Source organism: Ovis aries, chromosome 9, assembly GCF_016772045.2.
Source record: "Ovis aries strain OAR_USU_Benz2616 breed Rambouillet chromosome 9, ARS-UI_Ramb_v3.0, whole genome shotgun sequence".
Classification (NCBI taxonomy): domain Eukaryota; kingdom Metazoa; phylum Chordata; class Mammalia; order Artiodactyla; family Bovidae; genus Ovis; species Ovis aries.
The window spans coordinates 89955469-89975702 of NC_056062.1; the positions used below are offsets into that span (position 1 = coordinate 89955469).

Here is a 20234-nt window from a genome sequence, read left to right on the forward strand (position 1 = left end):
TCTACCCTCATGGAGATCACATGAGCCAGGGCTCAGGAACCTCACAAGAGCGCATGGCAAATACAGATAACCTTCAGGGTGTGTCCTTCTGTGGAGACTCTTGATTATGAGTAAGCCAATTATGATGGCTTATTATTTACAGTGAATTCATATGAATTAAAAAAGTGTACATTTGCTCCTTCACCGTTCCCCACTGCCCAGCATAAAATAAAATAATACAAGGTAGAATTCCAGATTTTATTAGAGAATGTATCTAAAATACAGTATTTATTAAGTTATGATATATTATTTGAATGGAAATATACTCTGTATCACAACTATAACAATTTTTATAGATAATTCATTTACATCTCTATAGTTCAAAAATCACTAAATCACAGCATAATTAAAATACCATTGCTACAAATATATACGAATTTAAAGTTTTTCTTTATTATACCATCTTGGAATCACAAACATTTATCTGATTTACATTACATAGGATCAAGACTATTTTCAGTTCAGCTCAGTTCAGGTCAGTCGCTCAGTCATGTGTCCGACTCTTTGCGACCCCATGAATCACAGCATGCCAGGCCTCCCTGTCCATCACCATTTTGCCTGATTCATACTACACAGTTCAGTTTACCCCCATATATAGATTTGCACTCAATCAGCCTACCTTCCTATATTTTAAAAATAGCATTTTACTGAACCATCGTGAGTGCTCATTACCCTACATTCTGTGAGCAAAATCTAGGTTCTTATATTCTCTGTCCCATAAAGGCTACTATCATAAGCAAAGCACCAGTCACAGCAAATCTGTCAATCATGACAATTGGCCTAGGTTTTCACATTTTAGTAGTAAGCACGTCAGGTGAGAGATGAAGGGTCAAGAAAGCCAGATGCAAAGCAGCGAGGGCCCAGTTCACCAAGGTGGGCTTGTGCTAAGCTAAAGGGAGGCCCAAAGGCTCTCCCCCCGATGCCACCCCGGGGCCGCCTTATTTGGGGAAAACTCTGACTTGTCTGTTTTTCAGCGGCTGAGCCGGACGCCAGTTGGCCAACATCAGGAGTTCAGGCTCACCCTCTGCGTTGAAGTTAAGACTGCGGAATTTCAACATCTAAAAGACAAAATTAAAGATAAAAAGCATCAAAAATACAAGTTTCACTAGAGCATTCAATTATCATGCTTGTGTTAAATCCTGAAATACAGCATTCACAGTCTCAGATGGCAATGTTCAAAATTTAATTTGATTCTCAACAGAGATATAATGACATATAGACTACATATATATACTTTTATACAACAAATTAATTTCTACAGAATAAATACAACATCTTGCTGTGATGTGAAGGAAATTTACAATGAGCTTCTTTTTTCCTCTTTTAATTACATAATCAAACATCAAAAGTCTATAAAATATTTTGGAGATGTAAAGTAATAATAACAATTCTAGATCCAAATTAAGGTTTTGTTTTCTGCCCCAGGGAAGATAAACATCAGCATAGGTACAATTAGACAAAGTGACCTCGGGTTTGCAGGCTCCGGGGTGGAATGATGCCTGACGTCTCTGCTTCAATTTACAGACACACAGGATTAAATCTGCCCATGCTGGGATTTCCAGTCCTTATCACTGGGTAGTTCTGATTTCCTTTTAAGCTCGTGTGAGTTCCCAGCAGAGCGACGTGACCCAGGCAGCCCTCCCCCAGCTCCCTCCTCCTCTGAGGCTGCTTCTCAAAGTGTCACTTCCCTTTCACTAAGCATGACTTTATCTAAATGAAGAATGGTGGTTTGGGAAGTAAGGCAGCTGCCAGAGAATCAGTAGCCTTGAATCTGGTCTCTTTGCCAAACAAAATTCCCTTGGTCACCTCCAAGGAAGTCGAAAGTCAATTTCCGTGCCAGTCAACTATTGTTAACACACACAACCATTGTCATTGCGGCGCGCTGAACAGCACAAACTACGCTCTATAGGAAATATATGTCTGGTCTAAGCTGCTAACGCAACTTGGAGGGACTTTCAATAGATGCTTTTTATCCAAGGGATGACCCCCAACTCTGTTTGAATTCAGGATGTATTCTGATATAAATAAACCACAGTAAGCTCTTAGGTGAGTGAGCCATCGGCAGGAAATTATCACCCATAGCTATGCACCCTTGAATATAAAATCTCTTTGTTCCAGGCTTCAGATTCCTCCTAATGTACAAAAAAAAAAAAAAAAAAATGCATGCACTAGGTGACAGACACCTTTCTCAGGTAATCTTCTATGTTATCCAACTTCAGAGTAAAAAGAAGCAATTGCCTAAGGTTACGGTTAGCAACAGCAAGTTCTTGCTGGGTGCTAGCTACATCTGTAAGCACTATTGCTGGTGCCAGGAGCAGCAGGAGGATGGAAGCCCAGGTCTGTCTGCTTCCAAAGGTCCAGCCCTTCCGCCTGGACTAAGCGCTCCCCCTGACTTGAGCAAACGGACCTGCTGACTGCTAACGGAGACGGGTTCTTTGAGCACGACCCAGGTCACACTTTCGAGGAGAGGAGGGGTGGTCAGTGAGCCGGGGTAGGTCCAGTAGTCCAAGGCTTTAGGAAGGAGGCTGCTAGGATTGAAGTTAGGGAAGTCAGCACTCTTACCCTGGAACACAAGGAAAAGACACAGGTTAAACAACATCACGTGATCAGAGTGAGGGGGAGGGGGGGACGCAGGAGAAGGGGAAACAGAAACATTCAACTTTGAGAGTCAAACATCTTCCTTTTTTTTTTTTTTTTTAAAAAAGAGACGTTCCATATTCACCAGGAAACAGAATAAAAGAAATTAACAGAAGACATTCGACAGGGAAACTTAGATTAGCAGATATAAGCAAGAGAACCTATCAATTTCCCCTGTCCATTTGCTCATCTGTCCTCTCAAACAATCCCTTATCTTTTTCATTAAGTCATTAACTGATCTTAGCCGGTATTTAAAGTGAAATTGCTGCCACCAAAATGCTGCGATTTTAGGATGTAGGAACAGAATATGTAGACGGTATCCTCGATGAGGAGGTAATTGTCCTGTTGTACTGTTTCGTGGTTCAACCAGAACTGAAAAGCTGCAATTAGCTCTGGACACTGCACTTTAGAGAAACAGCAGCAACAGCAAAGAGTTGTCCGAAGAGTGACAGGTCGCTGCAGAGAGACAGTTGTCAGGTAAGACTAGTTAAAGGGGACAGAGATAATGAGCTTGGGCGTAGGTGAGAGGCTGCGAGAAAACGGGCTCAAGCGAAGGATGGTTTAGTTGGTTTTTTGGAGATGTAGTTGACATATGTTAGTTTCAGGAATACAATGTAATGATTCAATATTTGAATATATTATCGAATGATCATAATAGGTCTAGTGAACATCTCTCAACATAAACAGTTACAGAATTTCCTTTTCTTGTGATAAGAACTTTTAAATCTTCTCTTAGCAACTTTCAAAGTGGCAATACAATGTTATTAACTACAGTCACTATAGCATTGATTTTGATTTACTTATAAGTCAATCCCCAAACATCTTTATTTTATAATTGGAAATTTGTACCTTTTGACCCCTTTCATCCATTTTTGGCCTCCCCGCTGCCACTTCTGGCAACCACCATCGATTCCCTGTATTTGTGAGCTGGTTTTGTGTTTGTTTTCTTTGCTTACTTGTTTAGATTCCACTAGTTCATCTGGGATTTGTTCTTCTTTATCCGACTTATCTCACTTAGCCTAATACTCTCAAGGCCCATCCATGTCGTCACAAATGGCATGATTTCATTCTCTTGTACAGCTGAGTCCATTTTATCTCTCTATATCTTGAGCTTAGTCACTTCAATCCTGTCTGACTCTTTTACAAGCCCATGGTCTGTAGCCCACCAGGCTCCTCTGTCCATGGGACTGATTCTCCAGGCAAGAATACTGGAGTGGGTTGCCATGCCTTCCTCCAGGGGATCGTCCCAACTCAGGGATCAAACCCACGCCTCCTGCTTTGGCAGGCGGATTCTGCACCCACTGAACCCTTGGGGAGCCCCATCTATCTCTATCTACCCACGTCTTCTTTCTCCATGCACTTGTTACTGGATACTTAGGCTCTTTCTGTCTTGGCTATTGTGAATAAAGCCGCAGTGAACATGGTGGTGGGGGTGGTGGTGCCTATAGCCTTCTGAACTAGTGTTGTAGGATCAGGTTTATTCTATACCATCAAGGGAGTCAAGCTCAGGGTAACAGGCAAGGCTTCAGAAGATAGATGCTACTTTGATAAAGCCAGGTTGCTGCTGCTGAAAGCAGTATTTATAAGCAGATGCCCCATGACCTCAGCACAGCTATGCTGTGCAGTAGATGTAAACACGAATTCAAAGAGGTCACAAAGCAGGACCTTACTCATCGTGTTCTCCATTGCATTTCCTAGACTAACAAAGTGACCAGCATATAGTAAGTACTCAAGAAATATCTGCGCTATGAAGAGTCAATAACTGGATCAGGTGGTCCAGCCTCCTTGCAATCATGGTTTTCTCTGACTCTTACATATGGATGTTCAAATGAAGCAAGATTAAATAAATACAAGTCAGATAATTATACAAGCATTAGGATCAACTTTGGGATAAAGATTAAGTTACATAAACATATGAGCAACATGTTACCTTTATTAAGGGCTCATCTAAGCACCACCCATCAAACCGAGACTGCTCAGCTTGAGCAAAAGAATTTTTAAAAATACGTTCGGTATAGAAGATAGGTACCCTATTCAGGTGTCAAAAAAACTGAACTGTACCTTTGTTTTAATAGAATCCAGCACGTCAAGGACTTTCTGGAGAGCTGGGTTAGCATCACCAACCTACAGAAAGACACAAAGGACAAGACAGCATGTACAGTTGGCACCACACCGTTTTTTGATTAGGGCAGCTCTAAGGTATAATTTCTCCAAATGGTGAAACAAAACCCACCACTAGCTACATGCCACCCATCAGACTTAGTCTGATTCCCCTATTTTCACTGACAACCTGCTTCTGGCCCTGCGGTTCACCTGAAATTACCCTTTCGGATGTCACCAGTGACCTCCAACTGCCAAAGTCAACAGCACTGTTCAAATGCTCGAGTTAAGCTTCATGCAGAATTTTGCGCTACTGTCTTCCTTCCTTTGCAAAATCCCCCTTCTTTCGACCTTTCCTTCTGTCCTCCAGCCTCCCAAATTTCCCTTGACTCCTGTATTCCCCACTGATCATTTAATCAGGGTCTTTCCTCCCAGTCTGCAGTTTCTCAGGGTTGCTTGCTGAGTAGTGTCAACCCCTCTCGTCAGGGTTTCCTTGCATGATCTCATTGACACTCATAGTAGCTCAGCTGGTAATCTGCCTGCAATGCAGGAGACCCCGGTGTGATTCCCGGGTCGAGACATTCCTCTGGAGAAGGGATAGGCTACCCATTCCAGTATTCTTGGGTTTCTCTGGCGGCTGATAAAGAATCTGCTGGTAAAGAATCTGCCAGCAAAGCGGGAGACCTGGGTTCGATCCCTGGGTTGGGAAGATCCCCCATAGAAGGGAAAGGATACCCACTCCAGTATTCTGGCCTGGAGAATCCCAGGGACTGTAGTCAATGGGGTCACAGAGAGTTGGACACGACTGAGCCACTTCCACTTCACTCGTCACTTGTGTGTGTGGCTGGCACCTTGACACAGGATTTCCAGGACCACGAATCTGTAGCCCAGCCCTTTCTCCACTGGGTTCATAACTATCCAGGGGGCAGCTCAGTCGGTGTGTCCCACTCACGCTGCCTGGATTCTGCAACGTGGAGCCACTGTCCTTCACTCCTCCAAAACCTGGTCTTAATTTAGCATCCTCTATCACGGAATAGTACTACCTAGCTTAAGGCTGAATAAGGAAAAAAAAAAAAAGTACTAGCATTTATCCCAAGTATTGCTTTTTCTCATTTCATATTTCATGTGTAAACATCCTTCACATTTACATCCAAATACTACCTAAGAAATACCTCTGGAATTGTCTTTTTGTCTCTATCTCCACTGCGGTTAGCAGATATGTAGGAAAATAACCCCCTAAATACTTCAGAGCCAAAGGCATTTCCTAGGCTTTTTGTAGAAAGTCCTATTTGTCATGCATGTTCTGTCCAGTTCACCTGTTTTGGAAACAGGTGAGGGGGTTGGGGAAAGAACTGGGCCATCAACTAACCTTCAGAAAAACACCCACAACAGCCAGTCCATCAGGCTGTTGTGCTGCTGTTCCAAAGTCCCCGTACTTGGTGTTCCAGTGAACCAGGTGTAGCTGAAGCAGAAACACAGACAGCAAATGATTAAACGTGGTAAGAGCCTACACAGTCATCTTCACAGCTAGAGCTCACGAAAGAAAGTGAAAACGTGGAGAATTATAAATCTAAACTTGTATTTTAATTCTAATTGTCCACGACTTGGCATAATAGCAAGTGATTCCTTCAACAACTCTAAGACAAAGCGTTGCATACCTTTGAGGAACATTTATTTCTAGATTTTACATTAAAACACGATCCTCCAAGTTGAATTCATTTTTACGCAAATGTTGTTCTTAGGACGTCTTAGAGAAAGCTTTGGGGCATTAACAGTAATATCACAAATAAAGGTATAAGAAGCAAATATAAAGAGCCTTTGTAAAGAAAATGGTTTGAGCTAAATTTAAGTTATGACCAACCTAGACAGCATATTCAAAAGCAGAGACATTACTTTGCCGACTAAGGTCCGTCTAGTCAAGGCCATGGTTTTTCCAGTGGTCATGTATGGATGTGAGATTTGGACTGTGAAGAAGGCTGAGTGCTGAAGAATTGATGCTTTTGAACTGTGGTGTTGGAGAAGACTCTTGAGAGTCCCTTGGACTGCAAGGAGATCCAACCGGTCCATTCTGAAGGAGATCAGGCCTGGGATTTCTTTGGAAGGAATGATGCTAAAGCTGAAACTCCAGAACTTTGGCCACCTCATGCGAAGAGCTGACTCATTGGAAAAGACTCTGATGCTGGGAGGGATTGGGGGCAGGAGGAGAAGGGGACGACAGAGGATGAGACGGCTGGATGGCATCACGGACTCGATGGACACGAGTCTGAGTGAACTCCGGGAGTTGGTGATGGACAGGGAGGCCTGGCGTGCTGTGATTCACGGGGTCGCAGAGTCGGACATGACTGAGCGACTGAACTGAACTGAACTGAACTAAAATTTACAAATTAAGCTTTTGGAAGGAGAAAAAAGTGTTTCTTACCTCTGCAGCATATTTCTTCCTATCCACAGTATGCTCAGAACCTTGGTCATCAGATGAACCCCAGTGAAAGTGGAATTGAACCAATCTGTAAGTGCCAGTAAGAGGTCCGTCTTTCAGTACTAAAATGAAAAAAAAATACATATAATATTTATGTGGGCTTGCCACGTGGCGCTAGTGGTAAAGAACCCAGCTGCCAATGCAGGAGACATAAGAGACGCGGTGTTTTTGCTCGGAGGATCCCGTGGACAGAGGAGCCTGGTGGCACACACACACTTACACACACACAAACTCATCCATATGCATGTGGGACACACACAGTACTGAATGTCACAGTCTTCAGTCTTCTTTTATAGTACTAAATTTATGCCTGAGGCAACATTTTCACTCTGTGAAAATTAAATCTAGACTCGGCTTAGTTTGCAGAGCTGATGAAATCATGGCAACTGTTGGTTCCTTTTTCTTGCCTTTACTTGTACCGACTAGAAGGATGGATGCTTTTCCCATCTGTTTTCTGAGCACAGGACACTTTCCTTCCAGGTTTGTTCGGGAGTCAGAGGTTCAGGTTTCAGAGAGAGGAGATTTTCAGGGGACTACGAATTCCTCTGTGAATCAGTGAGGAGGCGCTGGCAGCCGCCTTCCAACGCTGGGCCATCGCACACCTGCAAACTCAGGAACCTCTGCTCTGCCTCGGCCCAGAGAGCGACCTTCAGCCGGCTTTGCCAACCTCTGATGTCACTTCTCACTAGAATCTGTCAAACAATAAGCATGCCAACAAAGGTCTGTCTAGTCAAGGCTATGGTTTTCGCAGTGGTCAGGTATGGATGTGAGAGTTGGACTGTAAAGAAAGCTGAGCACCGAAGAATTGATGCTTTTGAACTGTGGTGTTGGAGAAGACTCTTGAGAGTCCCTTGGATTGTAAGATAAAATAAGTCAGTGCTAAAGGAAATCAACCCTGAATATTCATTGGAAGGACTGATGCTGAAGCTGAAACTCCAATACTTTGGCCACCTGATGTGAAGAGCTGACTCACTGGAAAAGACCTTGATGCTGGGAAAGATTGAGGGCAAAAGTAGAGGGCAGCAGAGGATGAGATGGTTAGATATTATCACTGACTCAATGGACATGAATTTGAGCAAACTCTGGGAGATGGCAAAGGACAGGGAAGCCTGGCGTGCTGCAGTCTGTGGGGTCATAAACAGTCGGACACGATTTAGCAACTGAACAACAAAGTGACGTATTTAAAAGCTTTTAAAATTAGGGTAGTTCTACTACTTCAGTTTTATTTCTCTAGAACTGGGAATAGAACCCCTTTTGCCGTAAATGAATTTTATTAGTTTGGGCTTATAATTCTGCAGAGTAATGAGTCCAAGATAACTTCAGCTTTGGCTGAAAACCAAAGGACAAGGTCTTGATGATAAAGTTTGTTTGGACAACTTCACCTAAATATGCTTAACTGGTAGCAGCACACGTTCAACTCTTCAAAGAAAAGATAGAGCTGGCTGGCAGATATCTAGGCGGCTGGACCCTTCTGTGGCTCCTGATACAACCTCTGGCTGACAGCTCTGCCTTACAATAGGCCAGGAAGAAGAAAGAATTTGTTTTAAAAAAAGCGAGAACAAGTTAAAATGGTGTTATAACTATACACAAAAATAAACTCAAAACGGATTAAAGATCTAAAAGTAAGACCAGAAACTATAAAACTCCTAGAGGAGAACATAGGCAAAACACTCTCCGACATAAATCACAGCAGGATCTTCTATGACCCACCTCCCAAAATATTGGAAATAAAAGCAAAAATAAACAAATGGGACCTAATTAAAATTAAAAGCTTCTGCACAACAAAGGAAACTATAAGCAAGGTGAAAAGACAGCTTTCAGAATGGGAGAAAATAATAGCAAATGAAGCAACTGACAAAGAATTAATCTCAGAAATATACAAGCAACTCCTGCAGCTCAATTCTAGAAAAATAAACAACCCAGTAAAAAAATGGGCCAAAGAACTAAATAGACATTTCTCCAAAGAAGACATACAGATGGCTAACAAACACAAGAAAAGATGCTCAACATCACTCAATATCAGAGAAATGCAAATCAAAACCACAATCAGGTACCATCTCACACCAGTCAGAATGGCAGTGACCCAAAAGTCTACAAACAATACTTGCTGGAGAGGGTGTGGAGGAAAAGGAACTCTCTTACACTGTTGATAGGAATGCAAACTAGTACAGCCACTATGGATAACAGTGTGGAGATTCCTTAAAAAACTGGAAATAGTACTGCCTTATGACCCAGCAATCCCACGGCTGGGCATACACACTGAGGAAACCAGATTTGAAAGAGACACATGTACCCCAATGTTCATCACAGCACTGTTTATAATATCCAGGACATGGAAGCAACCTAGATGTCTATCAACAGATAATGGATAAGGAAGCTGTGGTACATATACACAATGGAGTATTACTCAGCCATTAAAAAGAATACATTTGAATCAGTTCTAATGAGGTGGATGAAACTGGAGCCAATTATACTGAATGAAATAAGCCAGAAAGAAAAGCACCAATACAGTATACTAACAATATATATGGAATTTAGAAAGATGGCAATCATAGCCCTGTATGCGAGATAGCAAAAGAGACACAGATGTATAGAACAGTCTTTTGGACTCTGGGGGAGAGGGCAAGGGTGGGATGATTTGGGAGAATGGCATTGAAACATGTATAATATCACATAAGAAATGAATCGCCAGTCCAGGTTCAATGCATGATACAGGATGCTCGGGGCTGGTGCACTGGGATGACCCAGGGGATGGGATGGGGAGGGATGTGGGAGGGGGTTCAGGATGGGGAACACATGTACACCCATGGCGGATTCATGTCGATGGATGGCAAAACCAATACAATAGTGTAAAGTAATTAGCCTCCAATTAAATAAACTTATATTAAAAAAGAAAAAAGTTCAATAAAAAAATAAATAAATTTTAAAAAATGGTGTTATATTACTGATCTATTAAGAAACATGAATTTGGATGTATTCAGATAAAATCACATCTCTTAAAACTTTAAAAAAATTACTGTAAAAGTGCTTTTATTAAATCTGATAACAAAGAAAGAATTAAATAATTATCCTTATGCCCCCCAAATAGACTTTTCCAAGATGAAAATATAATTCATAACTGTATATACCATTAAAAAATACATGTTTATACAGTTTATAAAGATTTAGAATTAGGCAAGAGTAACATGAGCTTTTATTATATAAGGCTTTCTAATACTAAAACAAACAAACAAAAAGAAATGCCTGAGTGTTCAATGATTAAACACTTTCAGGACTAACCTACTATTACCAGATATCTGTTTAAGCTTCTGTTAAAAGAGACTATGTTACTATGTAGCTGAGAAGTCCACTGTAAACAGTGTATACTGGGTCGCTCAATCATGTCCAGCTCTTTGCAACCCCGTGGACTGTAGCCCACCAGGCTCCCCTGCCGATGGGATTCTCCAGGCAAGAGTACTGGAGTGGATGGTCATTTCCTTCTCCAGGGGATCTTCCCAAACCAGGGATCAAACCAGTGTCTCTTGGGTCTCCTGCCTTGGCAGGTGGGTTCTTTACCACGAGCACCACCTGGGAAGCCCCTACTGTAATTAGGAAAGGTGTTAGCATGTTAGTCACTCAGTCATGTCTGACTTTTTGTGACCCCATGAACTGTAGCCTGCCAGGTTCCTCTGTCCATGAGATTCTCCAAGCAAGAACGCTGGAGTGGGTTGTCATCTCCTTCTCCAGGGGAAGGAATGTCATTTCCAACTCCATACGGTCTATGGGGTTGCAAAGAACAGACACGATTGAGCAACACCACACACTCATAAAGGCAGCGTGCATCTTTCTACTTGAGAAATAGGAAAGATGAGATTCAAGACAGGAAACTTACACAGTATTCTGGGTCTACTTCCTTTTACTTAATTTGATTGCTCCATGCCATTTTCTAAACTACTCCACTTTAAAAACTCGTTTTTCTAATTAAAAAAAAAAAGTTTTAAAGAATAGCAGAAATTGCTATTTTTCAAATGCTATTCACGGCATTTTTTCCCCTCTGGAAAAATCCAGCCATTTGTGTGTGTAGAGTCCATCATCTGTTGTACCACAGAAATGTGTTCCACAAGCGATGGAGATAGAAGAATGGGGTTTTCTACTCCAAGACCCAATGTCCTGTTCAAGATGCCTCCAAACTTCATTTAAATCCAAACCACAGAATCAAGAGCCTGAGAAGATTTTACCTTTCATGATCTTCCATTAGTTATACACACTATATATAAAACACAACAGAAGCACTGAATGTAATATTATCATCTGTCCTCATATATATTACTTACATAAATTATGTTACTTGTGAAAGATTCATTTTAGTAATATTGAAACAAATTAGCTACTAATACAAATTAAAAACTATAAATGTAACATTAACATTTTTTCCTTCTTGATCACTTTAATATTACTTAATATAAGATGTGAGGGCTTCCCTGGTGGCTCAGCTGGTAAAGAATCTGCCTGCAATGCGGGAGACACAGGTTCAATCCCTGGGTTGGGAAGATCCCCTGGAGAAGGAAATGGCAACCCATTCCTGTATTCTTCCCTGGAGAATCTCATGCACAGGGGAGCCTGGAGGGCTACCATCCATGGGGTCACAAAGAGTCAGGCATGACTGAGCTACTAACATGCATACACATGATATAAGATGTATCCAAATCAACTACAGACCTTGCTGAATGTCAATAATCTCTCCTAAATTCAAAATATAAATAAACCATTCCCAATAATCCTTAGATTAAAATTTAAGGGATTCCTATTAATGAAGTAAACAGTCTACTAAAAAACACATTTCTAGCAGGTGAATAATCATTTCTATGGAGAATCTGAAACTTAATCTATTCTGGGGTTTTGGCAGTGGTCAGCCATTCTAGGGCTACCTACTAAGGTTAAAAAAGCAAGTGTCAGTAGAGACAAATCTGAGGGAAAGATGCCCATATTCCATTTCTTTTTCAGTAGTGAGATGTTTCGCTGTTACTTTCACTAACATAACCACAATGAAGACAGAGAGGACAGCAGTTTTTAGTTTCAGGTTTACGGCAATTATTTGACAGCTTTTTTTTTTTTTTTTTTTTTTTTAAGTAACCCTTTGACATGAACACAATTAAATATGGGGTCTAGAATGCTTTAGTTTATCTTACAGAAGCTTAGGGTTTTGCTCACAACTGTTCATGGGTTGGCCCAAGAATTCGAACTCTGTTTTTCAATATTTGCCTCTAACTTTGCAATACAGCAAGAGAGTTTTAAACTCATTAGTAAAAGTTAATAAGTGAGCAGGAGTTAATAATTTGACTACTATTCTTTTCCTCCCAGATAAAGAATGCAATAAAAGATCTCAACAGGGGGAGTTATTTTTTAATAATTTTAAAAACCTAACAGGATTAACATTTTTCCATCAATTTCAGGTGGCTTCTTTTTAAAGGCACTTAGAAGGTTGAGGAGAGCTTTAACCCAAGTTCCTAGTTAAAGCCTATTAACTCCATATTTAAAAAGAATTCTCGAAAGCTTAAACATAACAATAAATTCTACCAGTTCAGTTCATCATACCCAAGTAAGTGTGGGTAGGTTAAAGTGTCTGCCTGGAATGCGAGAGACCTGGGTTCGATCCCTGGGTCAGGAAGATCCCTTGGAGAAGGCAATGGCACCCCACTCCAGTACTCTTGCCTGGAGAATCCCATGGAGGGCGGAGCCTGGTAGGCTTCAGTCCATGGGGTCGCAAAGAGTCGGACACAACTGAGCGACTTCACTTCACTTCACTTCAAGAGCATTTAGGATCTATCCGAAAATCTGAGCCTATGAAAAGTTCCTGAAGACTGATACCTCACTGGGTTGCGGGGGAGGGGAGTAAATCAATTGAAGTATTTAAATACAGAAAATAAAGGATATCTTAAAATATTAACACAGTGAAAATAATTCCTAATAGAGATGATAGACTACAGATTTTAAAAACCTGAATGACCATAATTTTTAGACTTAGAACAGAAAAGTATATCAGTTTTTCAAAGTATGGCATGGGGATGAACACACTAGACATTACCTATGACTGTCATTTAAAGATTCTCATTCAGTTTCCATTTTTTAAGTGGTTGCCATTTAGTCTCATTCCAGCAAACTAGGAAGGAGACGACTAGCAAGTAACCTAAACTCTTGAGCATTCGTTTCTTCATGTTTATTTTAAGTGGGTTTGCCTAGAGTATCTCCACCGTGTGTTCCAACTTGAGAGTCTAGGATCTTAAAAAAAAAAAAGTTCAAAGGGTGTTTCTCTGCATGCTATCTTTGGTTGTGTTTTATTTTTGTGTTTTCCCTTAACATCAACATTTAATATATTCATATTCTAGAGAAAAATGCTTCCTTGTTTCATCAAAACACCTGCAAATGCTGAAGAAGGTATCAGGCAAAGTCACAAAGGATCCTCTCGCCTGTAAAGGGGAACAAGCCTCTCCAGCGCTCGATCCTCTTGCTTTCAGCGTGCCTCCCGCCTGGCTCTCCCAGGCCCTCCTTGTTTCCTGCTTCCTTTTGCTGGGAGTCTCCTCCAAGACGCTGAAATCCTTCAGGCCTCATCCTTCAGGCTCAAACCTTATTCACCCTGAAAAGTCTTTTCTTACTTGTGCGGGCCAACTCCAAACCTGCTTTCCATGTTTCCTTGGAACACCTTGTTGCACCCGCCAAAGTGACTGTCAGCACCTATTGCTCTTGTCTTCCTACTTGAGGCATCCCCAGCACCGGCTCAGGGGAGGCGAGCGAGGGACCACGGCTCCATCCTGACCTCGGGGTGCCTGGCTTGTCTTACGTAACGGTGGTGCTAGTGAGATTTTTCTTTTCTTTTATAAAAACTAAGTGAATAATACATCTGTCTCTAAAGACATGGACTTGAGCCTCTGTTGGAACCACTTGGTTTTCATCTGTTTCACAATCAAACCCAGCCAGGTGCTTTAGTAATGTGTGTGTTATTCACCAAGAGGAGTAGTTAGAAAAAGGCAGCCAGCTCTCATCAGTTACTGCTCATGTAGAAATCCATCAGAACTGGACATATTCACGGTAAAACATATTACTATGTAATAATGTCATATGTAAAATCAGTCCACAGTTTAACATAATAACTGGCATGTTTGGAAAAATATGGAAGTGTTATAAGATTTTAAAATATCATCAAGTGGTAAGAAGTAATTTTAAAGCAATTTAAAAACCAGTCCATTCTGAAGGAGATCAGCCCTGGGTTTCTTTGGAAGGAATAATGCTAATGCTGAAACTCCAGTACTTTGGCCACCTCATGTGAAGAGTTGACTCATTGGAAAAAGACTCTGATGCTGGGAGGGATTGGGGGCAGGAGGAGAAGGGGACGACCGAGGATGAGATGGCTGGATGGCATCACGGACTCGATGGACGTGAGTCTGAGTGAACTCCGGGATTTGGTGATGGACAGGGAGGCCTGGCGTGCTGCGATTCATGGGGTCGCAAAGAGTCGGACACGACTGAGCGACTGAACTGAACGGAAAACCTTTACTTTTTTTCTCTTTAATAAATCCTATTCACTAGCTACCATGAAAAAACAAAACAAAACAAAAGTTTTCATCAGAGGTGCAACAGCGACAGCAGTTGCGTGACAAAGGCAGCCAAGTGGTGTGAAGAGCCGACAACAGCAATGGCCATTTACAGAGGAATCTCAGGTGCCAGGCGCTGGGCTTTATATATCTGTCCCATTTAACCCTTCTGCTGCAACAGATACTCCAATTTTACAGTTAAGAAAACAAAAACGTAGAGAGGTTAAGTTACTATCATTCCCAGGAGAGGAGGAAGGAAGAATTTTTTCAAAACGGTACTGAATACATCGGATACAGAAAAAGGCAAGGCAACTCAACTATAATGATTCTAATTACATTTATATACTCGCACTGAAGGCCATTACGCGAACATTTTGACAGCGTTGCTGAACGTTGGATCTGTCTCTTCTCCTTCTGCGCAATGCTCCACACACCCCCAGGCCCACACCCCCACCACACATAACGTGTTTGTAGCACCGTGCACTCAGGGCCCTTCAGAGGAAAGCACTCGGGAAAACAGGGCGCTGGCCAGGAAATCGACCACTGGGCAAAGAAGGCTGCTACTGTGTCTGAAGGGGATTGTTCTCCTACTTCTAAGCAAGAAAAAAATTATAAAAAGAAGCAGCAGTCAAAGAGAGTTCTGTAAACAGCACTACCACAAATAAATTACAGTAACTGGTTTTGTCAGCAAGGTATGTCCACCAAGTCTAAAGCATCTTCATTTATGGAATGAACTTCTGGGTGGACGCCGAGATACACAGCCAGCTTTATCACCCTGGCCCAAGGCTGAGAAAATATTCACACACAGTGTTTCTGAGAATTTCAGGATTTTGAAGGAGCAGGTTCTCATCGCCCTTCTGCATGCTACCTTGAAGACCAATCCTAAACAGTCCACCTTTTGCAAGTCTCCTCATTGCTGATCTCTATTGCCAAGGGGCCCTGCCCTTTTTCGACTTTTCTCAGGCATAGCACAGTTATTCAATGCCCTACATAGAAACCGGGAAGCGGACAGGGAGAAACAGCTCCTGCCACTTCAAAGAAATTAGCCTGCTTCCCAGAGGCTGAAATCCAACGAAGACGATCAGTAGTATTAAGTGGGGGTCCTGCGCCTGTTAAGCTGGGAAAAGAGCGGCTACTGACATACAAGTTATTTTGTAAACACTGACCTGCTTTGTCCTGCGAGTCATCAAACTCCACGTTGAAAGAGTGACCATTGTTGACCATTCTCCGCGAAGCTGCTTGCTCATAGAGAAGGGCCAGAGGCTTCAGAGCAGGATCGGGAACGACGGCCTTGGTGTCGATGTCAACGGGTGACTGGCGCTCTCCGTTGGCAATGGGGAAGTCCTTATGCCAGTGTTCAGGGCCTGGGGTTGAGCAGAGACGTGTGAACCCCCACAATGTGGGGAAGGGCACACCCCACCTCCGGGGAAAGGGCAATGATTCTTGGACCTGCTTGGCTCCAATTCTGGCGATAGCACTTCAGAGCTGTATACAAGGTGGCGCTAGTGGTAAAGAACCCGCCTGCCAATGCAGGCAGACGCAAGGGACGCCAGTTCAATCCCTGGGTCAGGAAGATCCCCTGGAAAAGGGCTCGGCCACCCACTCCAGTATTCCTGCCTGGAGAATCCCATGGACAGAGGAGCCTGGAGGGCTACAGTCCATGGGGTCGCAAAAAGTAGGACACCACTAAAATGATTTAGCAAGCAACCTTGGGAAAACATTTGATCTGTGCCTTAGTTTTCCCCTCTGTATTATGGGGTACCGATAGCATCTGGCTTATAAAGGTTGGTATGAGAACATCAATCCATGTAACGCTTTTAGAACAAGCAGTGAGCGTCACATACATGTTAGCTATTTTTATGCTTCTTTTACTGAAACTGAGCAGCTGACCCTGGGTTTGTGATTAGGATTTGAATGAGCAAGCTTCCTAAAGACTCTCCCGAAGAGGGAGACTCCTTCCTCAGTTCTGCTAGAGGCAAGGACTGAGTCACCGCCCCGCCAGCCCCCTCGCCTTGAAGCGTCGGAATCTCCGTCACTTGGCAAGCCCCAGACCCCGCAAGACGCTCAGAGATGCCCCAGACACATCTTGCTCGTACGTCCGCTGGCCTGGGGGAACCCAGACCTGTGGCCCCGAAAAACTCGGTTCCTGGGGACCTCCTGACCTCAGAAGTCAGGAAATCAGGAAAACTCAGAAGTCAGCGCAAAGCACTCAAACCACCAGCCCGGGAACAGTTCATGCTGAGAATCTTAGCCACAGGTGGTGCTGAGAATGAAGCGGGGGCGGGGGATGCGAGGGGAGAGGGGATGAAGGCGGTGGGAGGGGGGAGTCTCCTAATTTCTCTCCTAATTTCAAAGTGTTTCGCTGCACCCCTTCCTAGCGTCCTCTTGGGTCGGGACAGGGTGGTGATCGACCCGAGAGGGGCCGCGCGCGGGTCCCGCGGCGATGCGCGCCCCCCTCCCCGGCCCGGCGCGGGGCGCGGGGCTTCCTCCACAGCGGCCTGGGACCCCGCGCCCGGGGGCTCCGCACTCACCGTTGTGCTCGCCGTATCCCCAGTGATGGGACATGGTCGCGCCGGGGTCCGGGGGCTGCTGCTCAGGTGTCCGCGCCGTGTGTCCGCGGGCCGCGCCGTCGTCGGCTCTTATAGGCGCCCGCCACCTTCGCGCGTGGGGGCGGCCCCGGGGTGGGGGCCCCGGGCGGCCCCGGGCGCAGCGGGGAGGAGGGCGCGGGCGGAGGTGCGCTCCGCGCGCTCGGGGCGGGCCGGGCGGGCGAGGCTCCGGGGGCGGGGAGAGCGCCCTGCCGGCGGGGCGCTGCGCCAGGTTCCGGGGCTCCGCTCGGGCCGCCCGGCTTCCCTCGGAGCGCGCGCGGGGCGGCCGCGAGGCTCCGCGCTCCCCGCGCTCCCCGCGCGGACTGGGCTGCGGAGCGTCTGCGCGCGCCCCGAGCCCCCGCGGGGCGCGGACCGCTCGGGCCCGGCGCCTCTCCGCCCGCGCCCCCTTTGTGAGCGCACCCCCGGCCCCCGCGCCCTGCCGCCGCGCCCCATCGGCCCCGCGCGCGCCGCGGCCCCAGCCCCGGGGGGCTCGCCGCGCGGGGTCCCGGCCCTGCGCCCGCTCGCCGGGCGGGGAGCGTGACCTTGGGGCGGACGGGGCTGCGGTCCTGGAGGGGCGCGGAGGGCCGGGCGCCGCGCGCCCCCTGCCGGGCGGCCGTGCGCGCACCGAGGAGGACGGCGGTCTCCCGCACAGAGTCCGCACCGAGGCCAGCGTGCTTCCCCGTCAGTCCCTCGGTCGTGTCCGACTCTCTGCGACCCCCTCGGCCGCAGCGCGCCAGGCCTCCCGGTCCGTCACCAACTCCCGGAGTTTACCCAAACTCATGTCCATTGAGTCGGTGATGCCATCCCACCATCTCATCCTCTGTCGTCCCTTCTCCCGCCCTCAATCTTTCCCAGCATCAGGGTCTTTTCCAATGAGTCAGCTCTTCGCATCAGGTGGCCAAAGTATTGGAGCTTCAGCTTCAGCATCAGTCCTTCCGATGAACATTCAGGACTGATTTCCTTTGGGCGAATGCACGGGAGAGGGCCATTTCCTTGCGAACTGTCAGTTCGCAGGTATCATATGGACACCCTGACATCTCTTCCTACCTCCTTTCCTCTCTTTAAAAAATTAACTTGGGGGGAAGAGGGGGAAGATTACCTAGGCGAGTAAATACTGATTTAAAGCAATCAAGACTTCTAAAGAATCACTCTTCTAACAGGAATTGGGTAAAAAGATGAGAACTTGCAAGCAGGTGAAAACTCAGAAGTTGGCTGCCAAAGGAAACTTGGCATCTGGCAGACCTAAGAATCAATTCAAAGAAATTTAACAGGATATTTTTTGAGGCAAGGCAACATTATGGCTTTTCTGGGCCTTAGGCAGTTTGCCTTTATGGATCCCTTCTTCACACACACACACACACACACACACACACACATACACACAAGGGCACACATACACACATGAATTTGTTGCTGCATTGACATAAAGATTAATATTTTAATATTATGTATTTTAAACATTTTTTGATTTAAATGTTCATTTTTTTCTTCTGGTTTTAAAAGAAAACATTTTCATGGATATCTAAAAGTACTGTGGGCCTGAAGCTCTGTTTCCTAGTACCTAATGCGTAAGTCAGGACTGTTTTCTGGTAGGGCCTGATTTCATTTCCCTCAACGGGCTTTGCCACAAAAAGAGGAGGATTTTCTGTCCTGAGGATCGCTGTGATCTTTGAGAGCATAGTATTAGAGTTAACATTGGGGCAGCTGGACACAGTTTTACACAATCCTATCAGCCTAAACATACTACTTATACAGATAAATAAAAAGATAAATTATAATATTAGTGCAAACTTTTGCAATATTGATCTCAAAAATCATTATATGCTATTTATTTCAGTCAATTCTGCACAAACAAATATGATTCACAGTTAGATGTACTTGTTATTGTCCTAAGATTCCAAGAGAGTGCGTACCTGTTTGTGCTGGAGTCTTTTGGTTGATGTGGCCATGAATTCTTAGGCAATGAGTATTTTTGGTTTCCAGCACCATCACAATTCTTTCCAGACGCCACAGTGCTAAAGAATATGCCTGCCACTGCAGGAGATGCAAGAGATGCAGGTTCAATCCCTGGGTTGGGAAGATCCTCTAGAGGAGGGCCTGGCAACCCACTCCAGTTTCCTTGCCTGGAAAATTCCATGGACAGAGGAGCCTGGTGGGCTACAGACCATGGGATCGCAAAGAGTCAGCCATAACTGAGTGCACACTCAAGCACACGATCACAAAATGTAGTTTGTAGTTGCAAAGAACCTCTTATTTATGACTCTCTAGCTACATATTGTGGAGTCCAGTAAAATAATTTTGATTCTTTGCATAATTTTCAAACATTTACTTAATTGAAAAGAAGAGGGCCTTGCCGTTGATATGAGATTCTTCACTAGGCCCTGGGGATGTATTATTGGTAAGTGTTAAGAGCTGAATACTAAGTCTATGAATATAAAGTGGGTTCTAAAGATTCTGTGAACGTAGCTAGGTTTTCAGACTTGCTGGAATCCTTGTCTCTTATTTTCTGTGAAGCTAGACTGTGGCTTTACTTAAGAAGCACATTTTGATTATTAAATATTTCAAAAACTTCAAACACCACCAAACTGCAGTTCAGGAAAGAGATTCTTACTATTCAAGTGAGTTTCCCCCTTCCTCTCTCACTTCTGGAAAATGACCTCATTTTTAGTGGGGCAGGCCCTCCCCACAGAGCTGAGCTTGGAGAGGACTTGCATACTCACTTCAGGCAGAAAATATTTCACCTTTGGATATTCAGTAGAGATCTACATTTTTTTGTTAACTTCTTTTTTATTACATTGACTGTCTTAGCACTTTTTTCTGTCCTTTTTT

General features: G+C 44.3%; 1 protein-coding gene across 1 annotated transcript; it reads right to left on the bottom strand.

Annotated features, from left to right (window-relative positions):
* Positions 1-410: 410 nt before the first annotated feature.
* CA2 (carbonic anhydrase 2) lies at positions 411-17436 on the bottom strand. The gene is made up of 7 exons (XM_027973251.2): positions 17352-17436; positions 15987-16184; positions 7196-7314; positions 6146-6238; positions 4738-4800; positions 2447-2602; positions 411-1097 (listed from the first exon to the last, which is right to left on the bottom strand). Exons 1-7 carry the CDS (start codon positions 17383-17385, stop codon positions 978-980), a joined length of 783 nt encoding a protein of 260 aa, XP_027829052.1. The 5' UTR covers positions 17386-17436; the 3' UTR covers positions 411-977.
* Between the last annotated feature and the right edge of the window lie 2798 nt (positions 17437-20234).

Excerpts from the sequence above, each read along its gene's own strand:
- CA2 (XM_027973251.2), bottom strand. The coding sequence starts at position 17,385 with ATGTCCCATCACTGGGGATACGGCGAGCACAACG. Across the intron at positions 16,185-17,351 it reads GGGATACGGCGAGCACAACG|GCCCTGAACACTGGCATAAG; the intron begins GTGAGTGCGGAG and ends GCTCAACCCCAG. Across the intron at positions 1,098-2,446 it reads TCTCCGTTAGCAGTCAGCAG|ATGTTGAAATTCCGCAGTCT; the intron begins GTCCGTTTGCTC and ends TTTGTCTTTTAG.